A 10,840-nucleotide genomic window follows, 5' to 3' on the forward strand; every position below is an offset into this window, starting at 1 on the left:
ACAACTATGCTCCAGAGATGCAATGAAGTAAGAAGCATGAAAAGTTTGTGCCAATAAACATTTTGCACATCAATTCATATTATCATATTCAGTTTAGAGTTGGGGTGGGATTTGTTTTAACCTTTCCTTGTGAAAAAGGAATCTATTTCCCACCAGCTCTGAGATATTCAGAAACCACATTTTTGCAAAGGATTTTTTTTCTTTGAAGTGGCACAGAAAGATCTGCTTAAACTTAGTTGCCATCTGAGATGCATCAATATTCAAGTTGCATAAAGAAAACTGAAATAGGGTAAGGTATAGTCAAGAGTTGGATGGTTTTTAGGGGGGTGGTTTTTTTGTTTCTTCAGCATAGGAGGTGGAAAGTTATTTGTTTTGAGAGGTTTTGTGGTGTTGGTTTTTTTGTTTGGTTGGTTGGGGATTTTTTAGCTTGGTTCTTTTGAAAGTAACACATCTGGAATATAGCACATTCAAAGTACAAACAAGCTGCTGCAAAGTTATAATGCAAGTCTGAAGAAATTATAAAATAATTCACAAGGCTTCTGGTGGTTTATGAATGACTGCGGAAATTAATCTGTTCATGGTTTTTACTGTCCTGTATCCTCAGGGAAAATTACATCTGTGGAACTCAGTGGAGAAGGGTTGTATTTTTAACTTTTTTCCCCAGTTTTTTTAAAATAAATAACAATTTATGAAAGTAGTTCTCACAAATAAAAAAAATACTGTTGTAAAGACATACACACCCCCCAGTCTAGACAGAAGCCTCTCACTCCTTTTATTAAAAATGCCCTCCCTTTTTTGAGGGAGTATTCTTCAGCCTACTGAACCTACAATAGAAAAACAAAAGATTAATTATAGACTAATAATACCCAAGATTGCTATTTAATCCCATTATCTCCAGAAGACAGTTCTAAATAAGTGCTACAAGAGATGAGCTAGGAAAGGTGGATTCAGCTGGAGAATGAAGCCAAAGAACCAACGTATTATTCATCATTCATGGCAGCTGCATTACAATATTATAAAGTTTTAGGGTTTTATAATATTGTTTAAATATTAAACAGTTAAATACCAAAATACTACAATTTTCCCACAGAAAATCTATTTTAGTATTACTCTTCCAAAGTATTAATAGCTTCATCTACCTGAGACAATACAACAAAGCAACAAGATGGACTCACCTCTTGCCATCTTTCAAACTACTTATTCTTCTGTCCTGCTGCCTTGGAAAAAGCAAAAAGTTTTCCAGCACTTCCACTACCAAAAGAAGCTAGAAAACCCTAAACAATTTCCCTCACATGGACAATTTTAATATTTCAGCTGTATTAGTGTATACAGCTCTCATATTAGGGTTTTCTGCACCAGCAGTTCCAAAAACTTTGGAAGTTTCCTTCAAGGGTGAAAAAGGGCCTTTGACTTAGTCTCCCTGTAGTACCCCTAAAACCAAACTGGTTAAATATGACCCACAGAAGTGTACTATTAGGTGGTGGAATACTGGCTGCATCTTCAGGCTCAAAAGGTTGAAATCAATATTATAAACTTCAACTGACAGCCAGTTAAGTGGCACCCCTCAGGGGTTGGTATTAGTGCCAATTAATATGTAACATCTTTATTAACAACCTGACCGATGGAAGATACTCTAAGCAAGTCTGTGGCTGACACCAAACTGGCAGGGTAGGAACTGGTTGAGCGGCTGGAAGGCAGAGCTGCTATTTATACCAGCCTCAACAGGCTGAATATATTCAAAACTTTACTAGACAAGACCCTAAGCAACTTGATCAAAACTGGCCCCACTTCAAGCAGGAGATTGGACCAGATGGCTTTTTCTGAGATGCCTTCCAATCTATACTACTGTTATGATTCTTTGCCTATTAACAGTCTAATGTATTATACACCAATGATGAAAAATCTTTAGCATGTAGCTTTAAACACATGATCAGACCCAGGGCAGGCTGTCCCTATCTGTCTCTTTGTGATGAAGTTTCAGCTACAGTATAACCTCACAATATTATTATTCATATTTAGGGTATGAGTTTAAATCTCATGAAATTAACCTGTAGTTATTATTTTTATATTTATATGTCTGAGCCACTCATTACAAATAGCCAAAGCAGCAGAAAATTTTTGATTTGTAGGAAACCATCACTCGATCATTTAAGTAAAACATTTCCAATTCGAGGATTAGATTAAGGCATTTTTATAGAACAACAGTAATTAAATATTTTCAGAGCAATTACTTTTTACAATGAAGCTAGATGCAACTTTTGAAAAAACTGTCAGATAAATAATTTTTAGCAAAACTTAGCAGCATGTTCACTTCAGTGCAATAATTGGCCATGTCACACTTCCCTCCCTGTGCTTTTCAATGAGACTGAAGTCATCCCATTTCCACTGGAAATCAAGATGCTTCATATATTTCAGCGCAAAAGTAGACAAACATACAGCTGACAGGCTGTTTCTACTCTTTGCCCTACAATATTGTTTTCCAGATTATCTTGTCTTTTAAGTAGGCTTTAGGAACAAACAATGATGGGATAGACAGTGTTTCAGTCTTCAGTACTTGAGAAATAGCCTAGAGAAAGCACAAACAAATATTTATCTTCAGTCAACCAACATCTATGTTTACTTAAGACTATTGGCGACATGACAGACTGGCAAGAAAAGGCAGTAACTGGCAAGGCTGAACATTAAGAAGCTTTCAACCACAAATTTCAACCTAAACCAAATATTTCTCTTACTTTCTGTAGAATTCAGTACTTAACAGAAGAGGAAGTACTTTACTTACATTGCATTTATTTTCCACCTAGTAACCGTATCATTTCAGATGAGTCACCCCCAAAACAGAAGAGTGAAAAAACCCCAACCATACGTTTTCCAATTACACCTAACTATTAAAAGATCATTTTAAAAACCAACCTTCCCGAAATTGCAAAGTCAAAAGAATTAGAGGGGAAATTAACAGCTTCTGATACTTTTCCATCAGTCCTTCCCATTCCAGTACAAATGAATGCTGAACTAAAAAGAACTATGGACGTAAAAGAATCGTTACTTTCTGGTTGAGTCCTTTGAATTCCAGCTGTAGATACTGGTCTACAATCTGTTTATGAAAACAGCCTTATTAAATTCAGCAAGAATAAAGCTAACCATATCACCTCTTAAAGGGAAATTACACTACTTCCATGTATCTTTTCCACCTAGCCTTATTCCAAAACAGTGCTATCCTAGGGCATAGAGACTTCAGGCTTGGAAGATGCACATGCAGTGATTTAGAAGCTGCTACAAGGGCTCTGGAATTGAAAAGAAACTTAGAAATCTGGCAAGTTATGTGATTTGACCAAATATCTCCCTTACCTAGCTAATTCTCAGGTTATTAAAGCATACTTGTTAAAGATGGGGGGGGGGGGTGAGGAAGAACAAACACATAAGTTTATCATGAGCTAAAAAAAGATGGAAAGAGAAAAAAAAAGGAGTATGCCCTTGAAGAGGTACTGCCCAGGGGCTTGGTCAAAATCATAATTTACAAAGGTGTCAACAGCAAAACAAACTGGATGTAAACAGTCTTGATAAGATCCTTTTACCAGAATCTAAGAATGCTTATAGCACTTCTTTCACCCTGCCACATCTGAAGGAAGAACCATAAATGGAACCATAATAAGATGAATGTGTTCACTAGACAAAGCAAGCAGCAGGATGGCCTATCATGAACAGTCATGCAGGTCAAATAAACATAATTCAGACTTCCATCATAACACTAACACTTCTGCACAAATGGTAAGGGTGGTCAGAAATAGTGGGTTTTTTTTCACAGTATTTTGAACAAACACTTATTGAGACTTTTTTCCCCCCAACATATGCAAAACTAAGCAAGTTGTTGTATGAGAAAAATGCACAGAGATGTTAGACAATGCAAAGACACTATCTCATTAACGTGAAAAAACAGCTAGAACTGCTCTTTCGTTTAATTTAATCCTTAGCTAAGGAATCACTAAGAAAGATACTGCTAAAGGCAAACTTCTGGTCAAGAGTGTCCAACCACTAGTACAGCATTCCACCTCTCTAGTTTCCAGCCATTCAGAGAAGAATTTCACTTCCTTTACAAGGTACCTAGTAATTGCTATGCTTGACATATTTGGCAGTTAAAGTTTCCGTAAGTTTTTCCAGCTGGAACGCAGCAACTTTCTGTCAGTCTACACAACTCAGCACGCTGGACTACTCTAGTAGCAGGAACTCTTTATTTCCCCACCAGAAGAGCCCACTGCTGTCTGCTTACTTGCGAGGCTGTCGTTCAGTATGACACCTACCAAGTGCCACATGTGTGGTGCCTTCTCAAGAGGCAGGCAGATGCCTGGCAGCAAGCCAACGGCATGGTTTCAAGAAGTCATACTCTTATTGCTGTTAAGAAGAGGACAAGAGCTGAATGCAGATTCCACATTTGAATTACTCCTACCTTTTACGCCATCAGTATCTCCAGTATTTCCCAAAAACAGGTCAGGAGACTGTTGTGTCTCGAATCTGGCAGCTTCAGGTGCAAAACAGATAGATTCGAGTTCTTTACACCTTTTTAAATCATTCATCAACCCATTATTAACAGAAGAAAACTTCTAAATTTAGATGACTTCCATCTGGTTAGGTGAAAACGCAAACCTTGTCTATAAGCGCACATTAAATAAAACCCAGCTATCTAACTATCCTTCCTAGATGGACCAAGGTTTTGGATTATATATACTCCTTTTTTAAAAGGGTAACCACAAAAATAGTTGTTATTCTCCTGGTTGGGGTTCAGAAAAAACTTACCGACACGGCTATGCCAGCAGAATCCTTCAGTGTAAACAGTTACAAAAGTAAAGCTGCACTTTCACCAGCGCAGCTTGTTTTGCTTGGAGCAGGACAGAAGAATTAGTGTAACAATACAAAACATAACTCTCATCCTATATGTGGGTCCTCACAAAGCACTGTCAGTGTAGCGTTAACAGGAACTCTGTGTGTTTCTTGGATAGATACTAGCACAGCTGTAAGTGAGAAAAATGTTACGAGTAAACATAACACCTGCATCAAGCAAATACCTACAAACTGAGAAATGCTTTCTAACAGCTGAAAATAATTACAAAGCTCAATATTTAAAAAAGGAAAGTTACATAGTTATAATTACATACAATTTAGCTACCTTTCACAACCTGAAGAACTGTTATGAGGCAACAAAACCCAAATCCCACAGCACTTAAGAGTGAAATCAACTTTCAAGATTCAACAAGCTATTAAGAAACTACTTTACAACCACTAAAAAGGAAAAAAGCTGCAAGTATTTCAGAAGCCATTTTCAAAAGCCACCATTACCTAGATAAGCACTAGTACTGAGAAGATAAAAACCAGCCTTTACTTCTATCACAGTGGTCTCTAAATACGAAGTGTCGCCACTACTCTGAACCTGTCACCATCTGTTTTCACAGCTTCCCCTATGGTTTCTGTCCTCCACCAACTTCAATACAAAATACATTTAAAACACAGAACTGTTTAAGACCTAGCTCCATTACCTTCCTATTGAACAGAAATTAATCATTAATGAACAACGATCTGCTGACATTTTTCATGCCTATTTCAAGATAACTGAGACAACACAAACTTTTACTTTTCTTATTCCACCACCTTTCATCTCACTAAATTCTCCAGCTGCATTGCAACTGAAATTAGATCCTTCTTCTGTGGGGTAAAAACTGTATTCTGTTTTGGGCAGAGAAGCTTCTAGGCACTTCTGTGAGTGCATTTTGTCACCAGTTACCTACTTCAATTTCAGAGTATCAGAATCTCCTCTCATCATAATTCTCCACCACAGTGGCATGCTGATCATAAAAAAGAGAAAGCATACAATGGCTACTCCATTCTAGAGAATGACCATTTTCTTGAAAAATAAGACAGCGAAACACCTGGTAAAGCTCTAAAAGATCATCTCCTGGAAAGTAGTTTTAAAACTTACACCACACAGAGCTACAAGCGTTAAGTGGTTAAATGCGGTGTGTACTACTACCAAGTCACTATATATAGCATGGTAAAGCTATGCCTTGCACCTAATGAGAAAGACAGCAAGAAACTAGATGGTTGTAGATTATTCCAAGCCATCATCGCAGCCTTCTTTTGTCCAAGAACTTCAACTGACCGTGTTAAATCAGTGCCTTAAACTATTTTCTCATGCATAAATAGACATATGAAAGACAGTACAAGTAAATACTCTGCAAAGCATTCACTGGTAAACAGTTACTCACATTTGACTCTGGAGACAGTTTTTGAAGCTGTCCACCACCAGGAATGATCTAGTACTCCCTAGTTAAATAATTCTTTGGAATGCATGTGGTAATGATTAAAAACATACAAGATGTGAAATACTGAAAAGAGATAGCTTTGCATAAGTATATGCCAGTCAAAAATGCAACACTTACTACTAGCAAGTTTTGCCAATAAAACTTTGTTTATTAAAATTTGACCATGAAAATGTAATGGAATAGTTAATCACTAGTTACAGAAGTAATCACTATAAAGATACAAGAAGATTCCAAGAAGTCCCAACACCTGGTGACAGGCAGCAAAGTTATTAGGCCCTCAGAAATATGGGAACGGGTGAGAACTTGCTTCTCAATGCCTAAATACGTTAACCTTAATAAATAAACCACCTTTAACAATTCAGCAGAAACTACAGTAGCAAATTCACATGTAAGATTGTAATGCTGCTGAGCAAGGAATGTGTTTTCCTGGAAAGCAAAGCGTATTTTGAGCAACACTTAAACAAACCAAACAAACAAAAACCCCAACCACCACCAAACCCACCAAACTAGCAAACTCCAAACCACACCACCCAAAACCTACCAAAGGAACACTAGTTCAGAAAACCAGTTCAAAAAAACTAGGACACTAGTCTCAGAGTGAAAAGAAACCCACCACCCAAAAACAACCAGCCAGACAAAAAAAAAAGATGATGACTGGGGATGGGGTATGCGTCGGAAGCCCCTAGAATATGACACAATGTACAATGCTTGCTGCAGTGTACAAAACCATCATTAACGGGGCTAGGACTAGTTTACTTAGGGAAGTAAAGATACAGCATTTTAAGAGTTCCTACAGAAGCACAGCGGGGCAGGTATGTAGCAGGTTTTGTATGAAACAAACAAACCACAGTCTAGGAAGTTTGCACGCTCTGAAGCCAGAGAACTGAAGAACTCACTTATGCTCCTCACTTTCCAAAGGAAGAATATTGGAAAGCTTATACCAAAGCACTTCACGTCAAACTAAAGACTATGCAAGTAACTATTCTCGAATAGTTATTTGCAAAAACACAATTTTAGAGATTTTTATTCTTTCTAAACTTCACTCCTCACCTTCCGATACCTTCTTGCATGAAAGTGTCTGCTGTGAAAGCACCTAGGATGTCACAATAAAACGATTAGTGACTTCAGGTATGGAGAACATGATTTCATCTTTTCCTCCTGCTTTAGAAACAAAGATCTTACTTACTGACTTCTTATTTTAATAACTTATGACGTTAACCAAAAGAAGAATCACAAGTGTTTTCTACAGTGAGGGTGGTCATCATTATTAGTGCAAAACTGTAGACTAAAATCCAGCTCGGTTCAAAGTTTCCTGTGGCCTTTCTTATTAACTGCAAAAAAAGCCAAAAACTTAGTTATCATTCTTCTGAATTCCTCCAGGAGTATTATAAATCAATGCCAGATTTCTATACTAGTAGCAAACCACAGAGGACAGTGGTGTTGGCTGATAAAAATATCTTCCTCTGCCTTCAAAAAAATGCTCTTTAAACCACTACATTTTTTCCAGTACAGGAAATTCTTCTGGGTTCCAAACTGAATAATATTTACACCTGAACATCTATTCAGAACCGATAAATCAAGTTCTTTCATTACCATTGTTTCGACCATACTTTAACAGGCACGTGTCTCAGTTTGATCTCCCAAAAGCCCTAGAACTTACCCTCTGCCAGCAAGAGGACATTAAAGTAAAGTCACAGGTGGTGACAGCTCTGATTTAGTTAGAACACACGGCACCTCGTCCGCCTGGATGCCGCACTGTAACGACCACGGTACATCCCCCCGACCGCCTGCGAGCCTTCACGCTTTTCCAGGCAGTGCAGGAAGAAAGCTTCGCCCCACCGCCAGCCCACGCGAGAAGCCCGGCACGGGCGGGGAGCACGCAGAACAGCACCGGCGGGCTGAGCACCCCCACCCGCCGCGGGCGCTCCCCAGCCCCCGCGGGCGCGGCCCCGCCGCCCACAGCGGCGGCGGCGGCGGCCGCCCGCGTCCCCCGCGGGCTCACCTCGGCGGCCGGGATGTTCACCACACCTGTCGACCTCCTCTTCTCCCTCAGCTTCCTCTTCTCGATCTGCCCCTTCCCCTTCCTGGCGCTGGGGCCCGAGCTCTTCCCCTTGGCGGCCAGCTTCTCCTCGCCCTCGGGGGAGCCCGGCACGGCGCCGGGAGGGGGCTTAGCGGCAGGCTCAGCCCCCCGGCCCCCGGCGAGGCCCGGCGGCGGCTCTTTGCCGGGGGCGGCCCGGCTCAGGGCGGCGCTGGCGAGGCTGACGCAGTTGGCGGCCCCGCCGGCGGGGGGCGCCGCGCGGTCGGGCGGCGCGGCGGGGCCGCCGGGGGGCAGATTGTTGTTCAGCTCGGCGGAGGCGGCGCCCCCCGCGGGCCTGGCCTCCCCCCCGGCGGCCGCCCCCGGGGCCGGCGGCGCCTGCTTCGCCCGCATCTTCTCCCGCTTGGCTTTCCACTCCTCCAGAAAGTCGGTGGTGCTGCCCCCGGCGCTGCGGTAGCCGCCGGTCGCCATGTTCCCGGCGGGCTGGACGGCGAGAGCGCCCCACCAGCACCTCTGCCGCCGCCCGCCCTGAGGCGGCTCTGCTGCCGCCCGGAGAGGAGAGGTCCCGGCGGGGCGGGCGGGAGAGACGAGGGCGGGGAGAGAGACTCGGAGAAGCACAAACACCCTGGAGAGAGACAAAAGGGGAGATGTGACCCGTCCCGCAGCACTGCCCGTCCTCGTCCCGCCGCCTCGCCAACTCCCTAGGAAAGCCCCCTGGCCCCCGGGGACGGGTCGCCATCACCGCCCCCCCTCGCACGCCGGGCTCCCGCGGCTCGGACCTGGCCGCCCGGCCCCGGTGCAGCACCCCGCGCCCGCGGGGGTTCCCCTCACCCCTCAGCGCGGGGCCGCCCGGAGGTGCCCGCCTCCCCCCGCTCAGCTGCCGCCACGACGCCCGCCCGCCGCCACGACGACCGCGAAGCGCCGTCCCTCGCCCCTGGGGCCGGAGCGTGTGTGCCATCCCCCCCGACGCCCGCTTGCCTGCCGGGGGACCGTGTTCCCGCGCGGGGCGGGGCGGAGGCGGCCGGCGCTCACCTCCCGCCCGGCGGGGCCGCGGCTCGGGCGCTCCCCAGCGCCGGCGGCACCAGGTGAGCGGCACCGCCTCCCGCCGTCCCGGAAGGAGCGGCGCGGCCCCGAGGCTTCCCGAGCTCCCCCTCCCTCCCCTTTCCCCATCGCGGCGCGGACGGAGCCGAAGCCAGGGCGGAAACTGCCGAGATGGCCGCAACAATGGGGTGAGGGCGGGGAGGCCCCGCCCGGCCCGGTGCGCTGCACGCCGCGACCTGACCGCGCCGGCTGCCGGCCCGCCGCGGGGCCCCGCCGCCACCTGCCCCGAGTCAGCGCCGGCACGGGAGGGCATACGGACCCCGGCGCTCTCGACGAGCAGCAACGCGGGCGGGAGCGGGCGAGGGGTGCCGCGGCAGGAGCGGAACGGGACACCGCCAACCGCTGCCGCCTCAGGCCGCGCTCCCGTTCCACCGGCGGCTTTAACGGGCGGCGGGCGTGGGCTGCCGGAGCCCAGCCACGAGGGGCCGGAGGAGGAGGGCCGGTGTCACACCCGCACCTCCCGCCACGGCCCGCGGGGGGCTCCGCCAAGCCCGCCCCGCACCTGCCCTCCGGTGAAGGTGACTGAGGAGCCCACCGCGCCCTGCCGGCATACCCGGCGTGGGGCCGCCCAGCCGCGGGGCGGGGGGCGGCCGGGGGGCGGGGCGGCTGCCCGGTCTCTGTCACCAGCCATCGGGCAAGAAGCCGCGTGTAAAGCCCGGCTCGGTGAAGGTTCGGCTGCTGCTTAGGGACGCGCCGCGCCCGGGACAGAAGCGGCGGTTTGGCCCGAAGACGCGGTGACTGCCGCCGCTCTGCTCCCGTCGCGTAATGGGGTCGGTGCGCGGTGGGAAGAGGCCGAAGTTAATCGCTCCGGCGGCGTAATGGCTTCGTCCCGTCCGCGCCTCTGGCGGGCAGGCCGAAGTCGGCTGGTTAGTGGGGTTCGCTCCCGCAGGCGGAAGGCTGGGGAAGAGCCTGCCTTCGCGTGGCGGCGCGAGAAGCACGGGTCGAGGGGTTTCCGCCAGTCACGCTGCGAAGACGCCTCGCTTAGAATAGTACCGCCTTCAGCGGGAAACCCGGCTGGGTTGAACATTAGGGAAGAGGCACGTGCAGGGAATGTGATGGGAGTATGCAGTGTCCGTTAAACGGCTTGTGGAGGTGATCGAACGGCTAAACCTGCACGGGAAACTCGGCTTTTTTGGGTTTTGCTGAGTTCGCTGTGTCTTAATAGCACCCTGAAAATTGATGGTGGTATTTTTGGAAATCACTGCTTCCAGTGCATTTGTGGCTTGCTTAATCGTGCTTTAAGAAGGGAGATGCTGAGGGGAGTGAAGGGGTGTATTGGTGCCACCTTCCCAGCAGGCTCAGGACAAGATCCAGGCTTAGGTCAGAGGCAGAGGCAATCCATATAGCTTGGGCTTACATCACTGGCACGTTCTCACCTTTTCACCACCTTTTTTCT

The 10,840-nt window shown here is 46.6% G+C and overlaps 1 protein-coding gene across 1 annotated transcript in view; it reads right to left on the minus strand.

The window, feature by feature from the left end:
* Positions 1 to 8,938, minus strand: part of PAWR (pro-apoptotic WT1 regulator) — a gene marked incomplete at its 3' end in the record, with an annotated part of 80,045 nt that extends 71,107 nt beyond the window's left edge. Inside the window, exon 1 of the mRNA XM_082013519.1 lies at positions 8,311 to 8,938. Coding sequence (XP_081869645.1) covers positions 8,311 to 8,814 — 504 coding nt within the window. The 5' untranslated portion in view covers positions 8,815 to 8,938. The remainder of the gene's footprint in view (positions 1 to 8,310) is intronic.
* Positions 8,939 to 10,840: the final 1,902 nt, after the last annotated feature.

This window comes from Phaethon aethereus (assembly GCF_964289735.1).
Source record: "Phaethon aethereus genome assembly, chromosome: 1".
NCBI classification, from domain to species: domain Eukaryota; kingdom Metazoa; phylum Chordata; class Aves; order Phaethontiformes; family Phaethontidae; genus Phaethon; species Phaethon aethereus.